The 18,567-nt window shown below is 43.4% G+C and overlaps 1 protein-coding gene across 1 annotated transcript in view; it reads right to left on the bottom strand.

Annotated features, from left to right (window-relative positions):
- Positions 1-18,567, bottom strand: part of rfx3 (regulatory factor X, 3 (influences HLA class II expression)) — a 265,213-nt gene that overhangs the window by 12,637 nt on the left and 234,009 nt on the right. Inside the window, exons 14-16 of the mRNA XM_055632801.1 lie at positions 14,557-14,706; positions 7,767-7,975; positions 3,996-4,149 (exon numbers count right to left, since the gene is read on the bottom strand). Coding sequence (XP_055488776.1) covers positions 3,996-4,149; positions 7,767-7,975; positions 14,557-14,706 — 513 coding nt within the window. The remainder of the gene's footprint in view (positions 1-3,995; positions 4,150-7,766; positions 7,976-14,556; positions 14,707-18,567) is intronic.

Here is an 18,567-nt window from a genome sequence, read left to right as displayed (position 1 = left end):
ATTCCTTCTCTTCAGAAATGCTGCCTGTCCCACAGAGTCACTCCAGCATTTTGTGTCTATCTTTGGTGTGACGGTTGCCTCATTTCATCAGCTGAGACCATTGAGGTCTGAAGAATGGTCTCGACCCGAAACGTCACCCATTCCTTCTTTCCAGAGTTGCTGCCTGGCCCACTGAGTTACTCCAGCTTTTTGTGCCCATCTTCAGTTAAAACAGATTATAGATTATCTGGTGTTTTGAGCGTGGGAGCTTGTGTGCGTTACGCAGGCAACCAGACGGTATTACTGTGTTTAAACAATAAATAAAACGTGCTTCTTGTTGTCAAGGGGAGGGGGGTGTGAATGGGAGGAGATAAAATTGTTCGTTGTCATGCACACTTGTCATCGGCGCGCCAGGGAATTTGTGTGTCCCCATGTTTTAAAAGCGATTTACTATGGCTGCCAATGCCGTCTGTCCCTGCGGCCGGGGTGGAGGTGAATCACCCAGTGTGGGTATCGGGGGGTTAATCACCCTGGTATGGGGGTTAAGGTTCGATGGCGATGCTTCGCGGTTAGTGACTGGGTGGGCGGAGGGACAAGCCTGTCCCACACCTCTGCTCCACCTAGCCCTGTGTGTGTGCGTGCGCTGCCGACTCACAGCCCGTCACAGTGCGGCCGCGGGGGAGACGAGGCAGAAGGCGGCCGTGGCCGTGGGAGAGTGGGGGCTGGCCCGAGGGATGTGCTCCTTCGGCCGCTTACAACTTGGTGCTCGGGTCAGAGTGCCCAGTCACCTATGGCTTTTGTGGGAAAATAACCCCACCCTCCCGTCTCCACAGGCCGGTGATGTGATGGACGCGGGGGTCTGGACCAATCGCTGACAAGTCCCACCCCCTGGCAGCATCATGTCTGTTATTTGACTTTTGACTTGTAGGCGACGCAGCCTTTTGGTGAATTAGTGTTTCGGCATAGCAGCCTTTTGGTGAGTTTGCTTTTAGGCGGTCCCACCCTTTCGGTTTGTTGGCTTTTAGGCGTCCCGCCCTTTCGGTTCGTTGGCTTTTCGGCTACGTTTCTGTTCGGTTATTTGGCTTCCACTTCTTTGCTTCTGCTTCTCGGCCTTCGATGCCACGTCTGCACATGGGTTAATATAATGGCACGAATAGAAGAGCAACAAGAAACACAAACAGAGTTTGGATAAACTGATTTTTCTCATAGTAGCAATCAGTATCTAGTGAGGTGGCATAGGTTCAGTGCTGCGTTAACTATTTACTATCTGTATTGATGCTCTAGACAAAGGATCAAGTGCACGGTGGCTAAATTTGCTGTTGATAAAAGCTGACATGGGCTGGCTAGCCATGAGAAGAATGCAAACAGCCTACAAAGAGATATAGATAGGTCGAGTGATTAAGAAATTGCCAGATGAAGTATAACATGGAAAAATATAAGATTATCAATTATAAGAAATGAATGAAAAAGTAAATGAATATGTAAAGTGATACTACAAAAGCAGCTGAGACTGCTTGTATGTGGATTACAAAGGATTAGCATGAAGGTACAGCAATTTGGAGGATTAGTGGAATGTTGGTCTTTATTAAAGTAGTAAGTTTTACTGCAATTTTAGAAGGCCTTGGTGTGAACCACATCTGGAATACTATATACAGTTTTGGTCTCCATATTTAACTAAGGATAAGTGATCAACTTGCATTGGTGGAAGCACAGATACATTTTATTAAGTTAGACAAAAATGCTGGAGAAACTCAGCGGGTGACATTGTTAATTCAGAAACAATGGTTCTGAACTTAAAGAAAGGTAACTTTGAGGGTATGAGATGTGAATTGGCCAAGATTGACTGGCAATTAATTCTAAAAGGGTTGATGGTGGATATGCAATGGAAGGCATTTAAAGACTGCATGGATGAACTACAAAAATTGTTCATCCCAGTTTGGCAAAAGAATAAATCAGGGAAGGTAGTGCATCCGTGGATAACAAGGGAAATCAGGGATAGTATCAAAGCGAAGGATGATGCGTACAAATTAGCCAGAAAAAGCAGCACACCAGAGGACTGGGAGAAATTCAGAGACCAGCTGAGGAGGACAAAGGGCTTAATTAGGAAAGGAAAAATAGATTATGAAAGAAAACTGGCAGGGAACATAAAAACTGACTGCAAAAGTTTTTATAGATATGTGAAAAGAAAGAGATTAGTTAAAACAAATGTAGGTCCCTTGCAGTCAGAAACAGGTGAGTTGATCATGGGGAACAAGGATATGGCGGACCAATTGAATAACTACTTTGGTTCCGTCTTCACTAAGGAAAACATAAATAATCTGCCGGAAATACGGGTCAAGGAAGTCGGGAAGTGGTGTTGGGTAAATTGAATGGATTAAAGGCCGATAAATCCCCAGGGCCAGATAGGCTGCATCCCCGAGTACTTAAGGAAGTAGCTCCAGAAATAGTGGATGCATTAGTAATAATCTTTCAAAACTCTTTAGATTCTGGAGTAGTTCCTGAGGATTGGCGGGTAGCAAACGTAACCCCACTTTTTAAGAAGGGAGGGAGAGAGAAAACGGGGAATTACAGACCAGTTAGTCTAACATCGGTAGTGGGGAAACTGCTAGAGTCAGTTATTAAAGATGGGATAACAGCACATTTGGAAAGTGGTGAAATCATTGGACAAAGTCAGCATGGATTTACGAAAGGTAAATTATGTCTGACGAATCTTATAGAATTTTTCGAGGATGTACCTAGTAGCGTGGATAGGGGAGAACCAGTGGATGTGGTGTATCTGGACTTCCAGAAGGCTTTCGACAAGGTCCCACATAAGAGATTAGTATACAAACTTAAAGCACATGGCATTGGGGGTTCAGTATTGATGTGGATAGAGAACTGACTGGCAAACGGGAAGAAAAGAGTAGGAGTAAACGGGTCCTTTTCACAATGGCGGGCAGTGACTAGTGGGGTACCGCAAGGCTCAGTGCTGGGACCCCAGCTATTTACAATATATATTAATGATCTGGATGAGGGAATTGAAGGCAATATCTCCAAGTTTGCGGATGGCACTAAGCTGGGGGGCAGTGTTAGCTGTGAGGAGAATGCTAGGAGACTGCAAGGTGACTTGTATAGGCTGGGTGAGTGGGCAAATGTTTGGCAGATGCAGTATAATGTGGATAAATGTGAGGTTATCCATTTTGGCGGCAAAAACAGGAAAGCAGACTATTGTCTAAATGGTGGCCGATTAGGAAAAGGGGAGATGCAGCGAGACCTGGGTGTCATGGTACATCAGTCATTGAAAGTAGGCATGCAGGTGCAGCAGGCAGTGAAGAAAGCAAATGGTATGTTAGCTTTCATAGCAAAAGGATTTGAGTATAGGAGCAGGGAGGTTCTACTGCAGTTGTACAGGGTCTTGGTGGGAGCACACCTGGAGTATTGCGTACAGTTTTGGTCTCCAAATCTGAGGAAGGACATTATTGCCATAGAGGGAGTGCAGAGAACGTTCACCAGACTGATTCCTGGGATGTCAGGACTGTCTTAAGAAGAAAGACTGGATAGACTTGGTTTATACTCTCTAGAATTTAGGAGATTGAGAGGGGATCTTATAGAAACTTACAAAATTCTTAAGGGGTTGGACAGGCTAGATGCAGGAAGATTGTTCCCGATGTTGGGGAAGTCCAGGACAAGGGGTCACAGCTTAAGGATAAGGGGGAAATCCTTTAAAACTGAGATGAGAAAAACTTTTTTCACACAGAGAGTGGTGAATCTCTGGAACTCTCTGCCACAGAGGGTAGTTGAGGCCAGTTCATTGGCTATATTTAAGAGGGAGTTAGACGTGGCCCTTGTGGCTAAGGGGATCAGAGGGTATGGAGAGAAGGCAGGTACGGGATACTGAGTTGGATGATCATCCATGATCATATTGAATGGCGGTGCACGCTCGAATAGCCGAATGGCCTACTCCTGCACCTAATTTCTATGTTTCTATATTTGTAGTAAAAAGCTGTTATTATATTTTAAGACCCTTTAAACCTTACCTCTCCCATCACAGCGATAGGCGTTTCCCCAGTAGCCTGAGCCACCCTGTGCTCCACCAGATAAAACATGTACTCATCATACAACAAGCGTATCAGATGGAAAGAACCAAAACTTGCTGCACTCCGTAAGGTCAGGTCTCGAATAACCATGGAACTGTTGGAACATTGGAGGCATGAGGTTACATGATCTTCACAAGTACAAATGTCATATTCCCTAACAGCTTCATGAGTTTTGAACTAATAATACATGCACCAGATGTTTGAACCTTTTAAATATAGCCCTTCATCAATACTACACTTGGTGGGCACACAAATGTCAATATTAATGAGATATGGAGGGCAAATATCATCTAGGTTTCTGCTGCTGCTCAAAATCTAATGTCCCTCTCTGAGAAATACACATACTTTCCAGGCAAGAGACAGAGACAAGGTTTGTTAATCCTTCTTGGATGAAGGCAATGCCAAGACTCACCACTTAGATGAATAATGCAACTTTGGGAATAAAAGGATCAAATGGCTGCTGAAATGTAGCCACTCTTCCAAATAAGATGGAAAGGAAAGAAAGGATGCCTGTTTGTCCTTGCACCTGAAAAACCTACATTGAGCATCTGAAACTCATCTCCAAGAGTTGGAATGACACAATAAAATGTTTTCTCCAATCCATCTTAATATGTTATTTTCATTATATCAGGAACCAATTTTTAAAATCAAAGTGAATACATTTTTCACCTTAAAATTGACCCTTCTCATAGTTGTGCTTTATTATGCAGATATTTAAAAAGAACATTTCAATTAGATTTTCTTTAGTGCCAATATCTAGATGAAACATTTAATTGGTCCAATGCTGGTACATAACATTTAAACATTCCTGACTGATCATAAAATTAAACAAGTAGAATTAATTTTGATATTTTCTCATTGTATCATTAAGTTTTTTCCCCATTATTTAGTATTTCTAAAGAAATGTAACGTAAAGATTGAACACCAAACCGGAGGTAAACATCAACCAGGAGCAGGGAAAGGTTTTGTTTCCTTTAGAAATTGAGGGATTTTTAGTTTGTGTGCAAGCCCTTTCATTAATGCATGCAGAAGACTGAAACCTTCTGTATATTTAGCACATGTACAGTTGGTCATTGTGATTAAATTGCACAGTGTACTTAAAATTTGTGCACAAAGCTCATCTAAGTCCTAAATGCTAAGTGATTTAGAGGGTCTTCTAAGAATGCGATCAGGACATGAAGCAGCTTTCACGGGTGCTTCAGATAAGACGTGGTTTAACAATTTCATCTATGGACAGTTTTGACCTTTACTACAGAGCCACACTTAATTAGCAACCTGTAGCTAATAGATACGTGAAGATTTGTGGCTGTACAGGAGAAATAATATTTCAGCTCCTGATCTCCAATGCTACGTAATTTTTGCTGAGTACATGATCTCATCACCTTGTGAGATCAAATCATTTCTGTGCAGATGCAGGCAGCTCCAAATGATTAGCAGATCTGGTCAAAATGCAGTACTATCTTTACTTGGGTTTAATGTTAAATAACACATAATTGGCCAATCAATTGCCAATGAGGCAATGGAGAACCAAGAGAATAATATGGAACGGCAAGATAGAATAGACTGCAGATTGCAAAAAAACATAAGAGTTAACATGGAGTTGAACAGTAAGGAAAGTGGCTCTTTGGTCCTCACAGCCATGCTGATCTTCTTATCCATATACCCTAATCACATGTACACAACCTTACATTAGATTCCTATCTTTCCATATCTTGCCCATTCAGGTCTGCATAAAAGTCTCAAAGGTTTCAGAGATGTCAGTAGAACTCTTAGAGCTTTTATAAGTACATAAAAAGGAAATGATTACAAGGGAAAATGTGATAACCTCAGATAAATGTGACAATTTATACAGGGAAATAAGGAAATTACAGAGGATTTTAAAATTATATTGCGTCAGTCTTCACAGAAGGCACACAAAACCTGTTGGATATTTTAGGGAATCAAGACTCTACTGTGAATGGGGAAATGAAGGAATTAACAATTAATCAGTAAGTTGTTCTAGAGATGTTGATGTGCTTGAAAGATAAATCTGAAGGATCAAATGATCTACATCCTGAAACTTTGAAGATAGAGATAGTGAGAGCTTTGGTTATCATTGTCGAGGCTTTTATAGATTCTTGTGGATTAGACGATAGCAAAGGTGACACTTTATTGAAGAAAGAGGGAGAAAAAAACCAGAGAGTTACCAATTGCTAATGGTTATAAATATGAAAAGAATAAAGGATTAAGTGATGATGACATGGATATATGAAAATGTTTGACATCGACGGAACTTCTAATAAGATATAACTAGTAAAATAGATGTGGGGAACCACTGGATGTTGTGCATTTGGATTTCGATAAAGTCTTGCATAGGATGTTGATCAATATGACTCAAGGACATGGAATTGGAAGTAATATACAAATGGCTATTGAACAGAAAGCTAAATCCATGGATTTCTCTTGGGTTGACTAGCCGTGACCAGGGAGGTACATCCGGAATCGGTGCCTGGTGCCCAGCTATTCACAATCTATATAAAAAAATTTGGATGAGGGAATACAAAGTCATATTTCCAACATTGCTGATGATACTAATGTAGGCGGGATTGTGAGTACTGAGGAGGATGTAAAGAGTCTTCAGGGCAGTGGTTCTTAACCTGGGGGTCGAACTCCCATGGGGGGATCGTTTGGGGCTTTACCGGGAGACATGAAGGGGTCATAAAAAACATATCCATTTGTTGAGCCCATTTTTAGGAACCTAACAATGGTACATACCACATACAGTATTTTGTTCGCGAATGCGCTTACGTATGCCAAAAAGGTTAAGAACCACTGCTTTAGGGAAATATGGACCAGCTAGGTAGGCAGGAACATGCCAGATGAAATATAATGTGGAAAACTGAGATCATACCTTTTGATACAGATAGCAGAAAAGCATCATGTTTATTAAATGGTGAGGGATTGGGTGGATTTGATGTTCAAAATGACGTGGCTCTGCATGAACACAAATCACATGTGGACGCATCAAGCAATTAGGAAGAGCAATAGAGGGTGTGCTAGCAAGAATAAGTAGATTATAATAAACTAAGTATAAAACCTTGGTGAGATCCTTGGTGAGATTTGCAGAGTTTTGATCCCTTTACCTGTGAAATGATGCACGTTTTATAGTGGGAATGCATGAAGATACCCTGGAATGGTGTCAGGAATCGAAGGTGTGTTGTACAAGGACAGACTGAGTAGACTAGATCTAACTCCTCTAAAGTTTAGAAAAATGAAAGTGGATTTCATCAAAACTTAAAAAATCCTGAAAGGTTTGACTGGCTATATTCAGGAAACATGTTTCCCCAACAACGTTCTTGAACCAGGGGTACAGTTGAGAATAAAGTTTAGGCCGTTTAGCATTGCGATAGAGGAAAAAAAATCTTCACTCAGAGGGGGACGATTCTTTAGATTTTTCTACCCTGGAGAACTGTGGAGACCCATTCGAAACTTACAGTAGATCTGTTACTTTCTGGATATTAGGAAAGTTTAGGGATAATGCAGTCAGTACTGTGATCGTGATGAATGATTGTGCAGGCTTAAACCGCCAGTCCTCCTATTTATTACGTGCTGAGGGTATCACAGAGAATACATCTAATATTTTCTTCTTGGGAGTATGCTTGACCTACACGTTCAACCTATCTCAGATAGCAAATTTCTACTTTATTTACTTTCAGACCTGTCGTAATTTACCTGTAAAAGGACCATTTCAGCAGGAATTGACGAGCAGCTTTGGGAAAACTAGCGCTCCCTTCATAGGGCTTCAACACCTGTGTCACCACGTTATCAAGCCAGGCAGCCCACTGCTCAAGGGTACTTTGCTGCTGGAGCGTCATCTTGAAGTCATGTTCCAGTCTTTGTACTGTGTTGTCATCACATTGACACACCCAGGAAGCCTGCTCCTGCCAATACATGAGACATATGTGTTTGTATATGTGGAAACAAGGAATTACAGTTGCTTATTTACAAAAAAGGCCCAAATGCTGGAGTAACTCAGCGGGTCAGGTAGCATCTCTGGAGAACACGGATAGGTGATGTTTCAGGTTGGGACCCTTCTTCAAATTGATTGCAGGAGGGTGGGATGAAAAGAAAGCTTGGAGAGAGGGGCCGGACATAGCGTGACAGGCAATAGGTGTGGTGGGAAGTGGGGGTGAAGTTGATAGACAGGTAGTTGGAACAAAGAAATCGAATGTGTGAGACAACAGCTACGCAGGGCTTTGTGGTACACCTGGATAAAAAATAAGCTCAGCAAAACAAAACTGATTGTCAATAGAAGTTAATTTAAATAGTTCTAAAGGCTATTCATGGACTAAGCTAGAAACATAACAGATGAAACATGACGACCATAAAAGGCTGAGATTTGTCTGATTGTCTTAAGGTGATGGTAGGCATAATTTTTCTTGAATCTTCATATTCTTTTAGAGATGGAGCTTCACGGTAGTGTTAGATAATGAATTCAAACCTTGGGAGGAAAGGCAGTAGATACCCAAGTTAAAGATTCACTTTCAAGTATTTACACAGGAACTTGGAGATAATAGTTTGTGTGACAATTGTGATCTTTTCTCTTTTAAAACCATCCCAAGAGATGGTTTTAAAAGTGACTGATGCATAACTGCAGCACATTCTTCAGATCTTTGGATACTTCTTCCAGTGCAATGGCTGAGGCTGAATATGAGTTTCAGTGGGGAAAGAAGCAAACTGCTTTGTCCTGGTTGATAAATAAAATAATGATTATTCTTTTAAACTAAGTAAGAAATGTATCAAGTACACCAGATATGATGACGTGGATTGGTCAGAGCCCATCATAATGTAATTCCTACCCTTTTCTCCACTACCAGTGCCATTGCCCCATGAATTGAAACTCAACTCCCTAAAACCCATTCTGAGCCTTGCATTCAACATTTTGATCTTAATTACCTTTTTGCCAATTTGCATGTGACTCAGGTTGGATTCCTGATGTTATTACCTTTGTAATTCTGCTTTCTATCTTTTTGAGCTGCTAATATTTCAAAAAAACAAAACTTTCTTTGCATATCACCTCATTAGTTTCTACACCTATCACACAGAAATTGGATCTTTCCCTTGTTACTCCAAGCTCCTCTGTGGCATGGAAAAAATATGGTTAATACAGGCAGGATATAGTTTTCAGGAATCATGCTATAGCTGCTGAGACAAGGGCTGGACCACAGAAAAGTATTGGCATGGGCAAATCTAAAGATTGGTGAAGGGATGAATGATAGATTTCATATTGTCCTTGATTCGTGTCGGCTGCAACTCCGTTTGTAGCACTATCACCTCCGAATCAGGTGGAGAGAGCTCAGGTGCTGTTCCAGAGGACTGTGATGCTTCTGTGTAATATTGAGGGAGGATGGTAAAGTGGAAGATGCTGTCTCTCAGATAAGATATTAAACCAAGGCTCTCTCTGCTCTTTAAAGTAGAAGTAAAAAAATCTAATTACGGTAGGAGAGTTATGCCCAGCATCTAGCCAGTATTTATTTCCAATCACAGTATTAAAATAGCTTATTCAGACATTAGCACAATGCTCTTTGTTATAGCTTGCTGTGGACGAGTTGGCAATGTTACAAGAGTTATCTTACTTCACAAGTAGACAAAAATGCTGGAGAAACTCTGCGGGTGAGGCAGTATCTATGGAGCAAAGGAAATAGGCGACGTTTCGGGTCGAGACCCTTCTTCAGACTGTGTGTGTGTGTGTGTGTGTGTGTGTGTGTGCGTGCGTGCGTGTGTGTGTGTGTGTGCGCGTGTGTGTGTGTGTAAGTATGTGTGTAAGTATGTGTGTGAGTGGTCTCAGTGACTGAGCTGCCGGCCCACAATGTCAATACTAGCCCCATGGAAACCAGTCCCTTCAGCCCACAACATCATGCTAGCACTCCAGAAAGCCCCCCCTCCACCCACTGGCCAGCAATATTGGAATAATGGAGAGGTGGAATATTGCGTTGGGGCACCAGCCCTCCCGTGTGAAGCTGGGACCCAACTGGTCCCACTTAGTCTAGTGCATAATATTCATTTCCAACTGCAACTGGTTACAAAATGAAACAGTCCAAGGCTGCATATAGCAAGATGAATGCAACATTCATGCACGCAACATTCAGGCACGGTAGGTGGCAAGTAGTATTCACACCACATTAATACTTTGCCATACCCATTTCCAATGGCATGGGGCAGCGATCCAAAGGTCGGAATCCGGGGTTCCCACCTCCTCCTCCCCCTGCCTCCTCCTCCTCCTTCCTCCCTCCCCACCTGTGACAAAAGCAGTGGACCTGCGAGAATTTTATACAATGTCCTTCAAATTAAACACCATAAGTACTTAGAAATAAATTGTTAGTTCTTCTTGCCACTGCAACTACGTTTTGGGGGTTCCCTTTCCAACAGTAGAATGGGAGTATTCACTGAGGCTGCAGAAGATCAAGAAGCACCACCACTTTCTTGAACATGTTAAAGCTGGGAAGTAAATGTTGGCTGAAGTTCATGAATAATTTTATTTTACTTTGTATTTAATGTAACTACAACCACGGGCCTCCAGATTCAACAATCCATCCAGAAAACGTGCCAATCACCCACTGCTTTCTCTCTCTGCTACCCTGCCTCTCACAAACAGGTCCTCTCTAGACTATGATAGCAATCAGCGCGACCTCTGCACTCACTCTCCTGGGAACCAATTTCAGTTAATTGATTTATCTGCAAGTTGGAAACAAACAGTGAGTGGAAGAGAACAGAAATAATAACAGAACTTTTCTAATTTGCAGTAGGTCGTATAGAGCCAAAGCAGCAGTGGAGGCAATGACATTTCAGTAAGGTTTCTTTTTAACCACCCACCGCTTAAATACTTGGATCTTTGCCCATCCAGACATTTCAGCATCAATTATTCAGGTATATTAATCTTTGAGGACTCTACACCAAACATCCACAGTCAAGTACAAATAGCAGGTTTATTTTCACGAAGCCATCATTTGCTGGTATTTAAAGTTCTATGGGAGAATTTACATAAAGTTAGATTTCTGTAAATCAGGCCTCCCATAATTGGGGAGCCCCTGTATTTAGAAATCCTGATGATATGGCATATGGCTCACCAGGTGACATATACCACACTCCCTTCCAACTCGGTACAACCCTGGTTCCCACACTCTCTTCCTACTCAGTCAGACCATAGTTCCCATGTTCTCTTTCATCTTACTGAGACCTAGTTCCTCAACTCCTTCCACATGTAAACAGAACAGGACTGATTGTCGTGCCCCCTTTAAATATAGCAGGTTTATTGGAATATTTATTATAATATTGTGCAACATCCCAAAAAGTGAAGTAAACGTGTGCAAGGTTTTAATAGTAACTAGACCAAGTGGGGCCTGTTGGATCCCTGTCACACGGGATGGCTGGTCCCCGAACGTGATATTCCACCACTTACCCATAGCCCCCAACTGCGCAAGGCACGGCTGATGTGTTCCCATTGTGACGCCAGAGATCCCCATTGTAACGCGAGTCATGGCAACCCTCCCAAAGTGCGCCTCGCCATCCCTTTTCCTACTCCTATCCTCCTCCATTCCCCCTCATCCCCAGCACTTCCACCCCCTCCTGTTCACCCTCCCTCTTCTTTCCCCTCTCCTCCTCCCCTCCCCACTCCCTCCTTCGCCTCTCCCTCTCCTTTCCCCTACCCTCAGTCACCTCCTCCCTCCCTCCATAACCCCTCTCCCCTCCCTACCCCCTTGACATCGTTGTGAGGTGGAATGTTTTTTAAAATGGAGTTTTTTTTCCCAATGTAAATGGGATCACATTGTGATGTCATTGTGGGGTGGAACATTGCTGATGGGCAGTTTATGTAAATGAGATCCCATTGTGACGCCATATGCTGCTAACGGCCAGTGCAGATAGAAGAGATTTTTGTCAAAGTGGTTTTGTAAAGTTTAAAATGTGATAACTTGTAAAATATACCATCAATCTTAACAAAACTTGATACAGCACACCACATGACAAAGGTGAGAAAGGTGGGCCAAAATTGTAGCGCTATCATGTACCATTTTGGCGTAATTTCAGGATCACACTAATCACTGACACACAGCCAGCCAAAGAAACAAACAAGATGAGAGTTTTAGTAATATACTAGACCAAGTGCAGACCCGTTGGGTCAGTTACCCAACGGGTATTTGGGGGGGGGGGGGGGGGGGGGGGGGGCTGCGGCATCACACTCACATTAACCACCCCCCAAACACACAGGTGGGGGGGGGGGGGGGGGGGGGGAGAAGGGGGGAGGGAGGGGATTGGAGGAGGAGGAGGAAACGGGACAGATTTGGGAGGGAAAGGAGAGCGGGGTAGGGGGTGAGAGGGAGGGGGATGGGGAGAGAGGGGGGGGGGGATGGGGAGGGAGGTTAGGAGGGAGGGAGGGGGTGAGGGGGAGACAGGGGAAGAGTGGAGAGGAGAGAGTGGAGGGGGAAGGGGGAGAGAAGTGAAGTGGAAGAGTGGGGAGGAAGGAGGAGAGGGGTAGGGGGAGTGATGAAAGAGGGACAGAGGGGTAGGGGGAGGGGGGGGGGGGGAGGGGGAGAGAGGGAGGGGGGGGGAGGAGGGGATGGGAGAGGGAGAGGTGTGAGGGGGCTGGAGGGGAGGAGAGAAGGGGGAGTGGAGTGGGGTGGGGGGAGGGAGGGGGGTAGAGGGGTAGCGGGAGTGGTGGAAGAGGGACGGGGGAGTGGTGGAAGAGGGACAGAGGGGTAGGGGGGAGGGGTGGGGTAAGGGGAGAGAAGTGGAAGAGTGGGGAGGGAGGGGTAGGGGGAGTGGTGGAAGAGGGACAGAAGGGTAGGGGAAGGGGGCGGGGGGAGAGAGGGAAGGGGTGGGGTAGAGAGGGAAGGGGGGGGGGGGGGGGGGGGGGGGATGGGTGGGAGAGGGAGAGGGGTGAGGAGAGGGAAACATAGAAACATAGAAATTAAGTGCAGGAGTAGGCCATTCGGCCCTTTGAGCATGCACCACCATTCAATATGATCATGGCTGATCATCCAACTCAGTATCCTGTACCTGCCTTCTCTCCATACCCCCTGATCCCTTTAGCCACAAGATCCACATCTAACTCCCTCTTAAATATAGCCAATGAACTGGCCTCAACTACCTACTGTAGCAGAGAATTCCAGAGATTCACCACTCTCTGTGTGAAAAATGTTTTTCTCATCTCGGTCCTAAAGGAATTCCCCCTTATCCTTAAACTGTGACCCCTTGTTCTGGACTTCCCCAACATCTGGAACAATCTTCCTGCATCTAGCCTGTCCAACCCCTTAAGAATTTTGTAAGTTTCTATAAGATTCCCCCTCAATCTTCTAAAATCTAGCGAGTACAAGCCAGTCTTTCTTCATATGAAAGTCCTGACATCCCAGGAATCAGTCTGGTGAACCTTCTCTGTACTCCCTCTATGGCATGAATGTCTTTGAGCATTGGGCATTGTGACATCACACGATGAAACGTTCACCATGGGCTGGGGCTCCTGCAAAGGCATATGTAAATGAATTCATTCCGATTGGACATATGTGAACATTGGGCATTGTGACATCACACGATGAAACGTTCACCAGGGGCTGGGGCTGCTTCTATGGGTGAGAAGCCAGTTTTTTTTTTAAATATTGGGGGGGGGGGGGGGAGAAGGATTTGATTAAAAATGTGTACATAAACACGACGAAATGTAATCAGAAGCGGATACTTAGAAAGAAAAGTGAAATCTCTACCGAAATGGAAAAGATCTCGGCGATTCTGTGTCTGGTTTCAGCGTAGCAAGGAATCAAAGGAAGAAAGGCGGCCAGCAGCCGGACGGACGGACGCTGGACGCCGGCAGGTACACAGTGTTATATAATAACTAGACCAAGTGCAGACCTGTTGGGTCTGTTTCCCGAACGCCGTTTGCGGGGGGGGGGGGGGGGGGGGGGGGCTCCATATTCTCTTGAGATGCTCCTGGCCCCTGAGTTACTCCAGTACTTGTGTCTGTCAATTTAATTGGTATTTTCCGTGGTCATGAGAAGAAATTGGAGAGGCTAACTTTGCTAATAAGATTAGAATCTTGCCTTGCACCCACCCCCCAGGCAATAATGAAGGTGTGGTTAATCAAGTCAAAGCCTGCAGAAAAATTGAGAAAGATGATATGGAATGGATGATCCTTGTACAATCATAGGATGGCAGTAGTACCTTTGAATGACAGGGCCTGCAACCTGCCTGAAAGCATTCAAACAAAGACTTTGAAGAAAGAGGAACAAATATTTTTTGCAACTGTGATTTGAGGGTTAGTGAGAAAGCTTTATTTGTCAACACAACTGATCGTAAAGCTAAAAAGTCTGTATGTATTGGAAATAGGTCAGGCAAGCATCTGTGGAGATAGAAACAAAGTTAATGGTTCAGGTCGATGACATTTCATCAAAACGTGACCATTTCCAGCATCTTCTATTTTCATTTTTCACCATAATGAACTTTAGTTGACAAAATACTTTACAGTCCTGTGGCTTACCTGGACATTGGCAAAGTCTACACGATTGAGGTCACTCAGCATCTGGTTAATTTGAGATGTGTTTTGCAGCACAGCTCGAGCAGCTTGAGCTAAATGATTGAGGGACGTATATCTACGCAGTGTCTGAGCAAAGGCACTTACAGCTCCAACCTATCAGAAAACAAGTATAAATATGAAATAAGTTATACTAATAAGGGTATTAAATGACAGGATATTATTTGCATTTTAATAATTTTTTTGCTTATAGGTTCTTTGCTTCTGTTCATTAATACTATGTAACCCGTTTTGTGATCGTTAATCCTTGTGGTCTTATGTTTTAGACATTAAAACATGTCATCCTAACTATACATTTGCCACATTTTGTATAGCCCAAAGAACTTAAAAAAAAATATCAGACTGCATCAATCTTTTGAGCTCCGGAGCAAAGACAAGGCAAAAATCAATATTTAACAAATGGATTGTAGTTCAAAACTTAGACATAAGCTAATCTTGAACATAGATTAGAAAGACAATGAAAAGGTGGGTGGCATTGTAAGGGAGACAGGAACAAAATGTTATGAAGTCTATGCAAAAGTGTGGCGGTTGCATTTTCATGCATGTTAACACCATTCCTCGCACTCAGAACTTAAGATGGAGTGATCTGAGTTTTCTACAAAAGGCAAAAAGCTGCTAATAGTGAAATAGTCTAACAAAAGTGAAATTCTCTTTATGTAAATAGTTGGCATATAAAGCATTATGCTGGTGTGCAGTGTACAATTCAATGCCCCAAATCTTAGAAAGGATATATTGTCCTCGCAAGTTGAGTGGTACAAATCCACTAAAACATTACATAGAAACATAGAAAATAGGTGCAGGAGTAGGCCATTCGGCCCTTCGAGCCTGCACTGACATTCAATATGATCATGGCTGATCATCCAACTCAGTATCCTGTACCTGCCTTCGCTCCATACCCCCTGATCCCTTTAGCCACAAGGGCCATATCTAACTCCCTCTTAAATATAGCCAATTAACTGACCTCGACTACCTTCTGTGGCAGAGAGTTCCAGAGACTTACGACTCTCTGTGTGAAAAATGTTTTTCTCATCTCGGTCCTAAATGATTTCCCCTTTATCCTTAAACTGAGACCCCTTGTCCTGGATTTCCCCAACATCGGGAACAATCTTCCTGCATCTAGCCTGTCCAACCCCCTAAGAATTTTGTAAGTTTCTATAAGATCCCCCCTCAATCTTCTAAATTCTAGCGTGTACAAACCGAGTCTATCCAGTCTTTCTTCATATGAAAGTTCTGACATCCCAGGAATCAGTCTGGTGAACCTTCTCTGTACTCCCTCTAAGGCAAGAATATCTTTCCTCAAATTTGGAGACCAAAACTGTACACAATACTCCAGGTGTGGTCTTACCAATACCCTGTACAACTGCAGTAGAACCTCCCTGCTCCTATACTCAAATCATTTTGCTATGAATGCTAACACACCATTCGCTTTTTTCACTGCCTGCTGCACCTGCATGCCTACTTTCAATGACTGGTGTACCATGACACCCAGGTCTCGTTGCATCTCCCATTTTCCTAATTGGCCACCATTTAGATAATAGTCTAGTTTCCTCTTTCTCAAAGTGGATAACCTCACATTTATCCACATTATACTGCATCTGCCATGCATTTGCCCACTCACCCAGCCTATCCAAGTCACCTTGCAACCTCCTAGCATCCTCCTCACAGCTAACACTGCCCCCCAGCTTCGTGTCATCCGCAAACTTGGAGATGTTGTATTCAATTCCCTCGTCCAAATCATTAATATATATTGTAAATAGCTGGGCTCCCAGCACTGAGCCTTGCGGCACCCCACTAGTCACTCCCTGCCATTCTGAAAAGGACCCGTTTACTCCTACTCTTTGCTTCCTGTTTGCTAGCCAGTTCTCTATCCACATCAATACTGAACCCCCAATACCGTGTGCTTTAAGTTTGTATACTAATCTCTTATGTGGGACCTTGTCGAAAGCCTTCTGGAAGTCCAGATACACCACATCCACTGGTTCGCCCCTATCCATGCTACTAGGTACATCCTCGAAAAATTCTATAAGAGTCGTCAGACATGATTTACCTTTCATAAATCCATGCTGACTTTGTCCAATGATTTCACCACATTCCAAATGTGCTACTATCCCATCTTTAATAACTGACTCTAGCAGTTTCCCCACTACCGATGTTAGACTAACTGGTCTGTAATTCCCCGTTTTCTCTCTCCCTCCCTTCTTAAAAAGTGGGGTTACGTTTGCTACCCGCCAATCCTCAGGAACTACACCAGAATCTAAAGAGTTTTGAAAGATTATTACTAATGCATCCACTATTTCTGGAGCTACTTCCTTAAGTACTCTGGGATGCAGCCTATCCGGCCCTGGGGATTTATCGGCCTTTAATCCATTCAATTTACCCAACACCACTTCCCGGCTAACCTGGATTTCACTCAGTTCCTCCATGTCATTTGACCCGCGGTCCCCTGCTATTTCTGGCAGATTATTTATGTCTTCCTTAGTGAAGACGGAACCAAAGTAGTTATTCAATTGGTCTGCCATATCCTTGTTCCCCATGATCAATTCACCTGTTTCTGACTGCAAGGGACCCGCATTTATTTTAACTAATCGCTTTCTCTTCACATATTTATAAAAACTTTTGCAGTCAGTTTTTATGTTCCCTGCCAGTTTTCTTTCATAATCTATTTTCCCTTTCCTAATTAAGACCTTTGTCCTCCTCTGCTGGACTGAATTTCTCCCAGTCCTCTGGTAGGCTGCTTTTTCTGGCTAATTTGTACGCTTCATCTTTTGTTTTGATACTATCCCTGATTTCCCTTGTTATCCACGGATGCACTACCTTCCCTGATTTATTCTTTTGCCAAACTGGGGTGAACAATTGTTGTAGTTCATCCATGCAGTCTTTAAATGCCTTCCCTTGCATATCCACCGTCAACCCTTTAAGAATCAATTGCCAGTCAATCCTGGCCAATTCACGTCTCATAACCTCAAAGTTTCCTTTCTTTAAGTTCAGGACACTTGTTTCTGAATTAACAATTGCACTCTCCATCCTAATGAAGAACTCAACCATATTATAGTCACTCTTGCCCAAGGGGCCACGCACAACAAAACTGCTAACTAACCCTTCCTCATTACTCAATACGCAGTCTAGAATAGCCTGCTCCCTCGTTGGTTCCACTACATGTTGGTTTAGAAAACTATCCCACATACATTCCAAGAAATCCTCTTCCTCAGCACCCCTGCCAATTTGATTCACCCAATCTATATGTAGATTGAAGTCACCCATTATAACTGTTTTATCTTTGTTGCACGCATTTCTAATTTCCTGTTTGATGCCATCCCCAACTCCACTACTACTGTTAGGTGGCCTGTACACATCTCCCACTAGTGTTTTCTGCCCCTTAGTGTTTCGCAGCTCTACCCATATCGATTCCACATCCTCCAAGCTAATGTCCTTCCTTTCCATTACGTTAATCTCCTTTCTAAGCAGCAACGCCACCCCACATCCTTTTCCTTTCTGTCTATCCCTCCTGAATATTGAATATCCCTGGATGTTGAGCTCCCAGCCTTGGTCACCCTGGAGCCATCCCAACTATATCATAATCATTAATAGCTATCTGCACATTCAACTCATCCACCTTATTACGAGTGCTCCTTGCATTGAGACACAAAGCCTTCAGGCTTGTTTTTACAACGCTCTTACCCCTTATACAATTATGTTGAAAAGTTGCTCTTTTTGATTTTTGCCCTGGATTTGTCTGCCTGCCACTTTTCACCTTGCTACCTATTGCTTCTACCCTCATTTTACACCCCTCTGTCTCTCTGCTCACACATTTAACAACCCCACCACCTCTTATTCTCTGTTTATTATTGTTTTCTTCTTTCCCCCCTACATGGTGGGTCTGAGTGCTTCCCTTCTCTGCCTCCTGCCTCACACACTGTCTCCTAGCTTTCTCTATTTGAGTCCCTCCCCTCAACCGTT

The sequence above is a fragment of the Leucoraja erinacea genome, chromosome 3 (genome assembly GCF_028641065.1).
Source record: "Leucoraja erinacea ecotype New England chromosome 3, Leri_hhj_1, whole genome shotgun sequence".
NCBI classification, from domain to species: Eukaryota; Metazoa; Chordata; class Chondrichthyes; order Rajiformes; family Rajidae; genus Leucoraja; species Leucoraja erinaceus.
The sequence above is the reverse complement of the archived record's forward strand: the minus strand, read 5'-3'. Positions and strand labels throughout refer to the sequence as shown.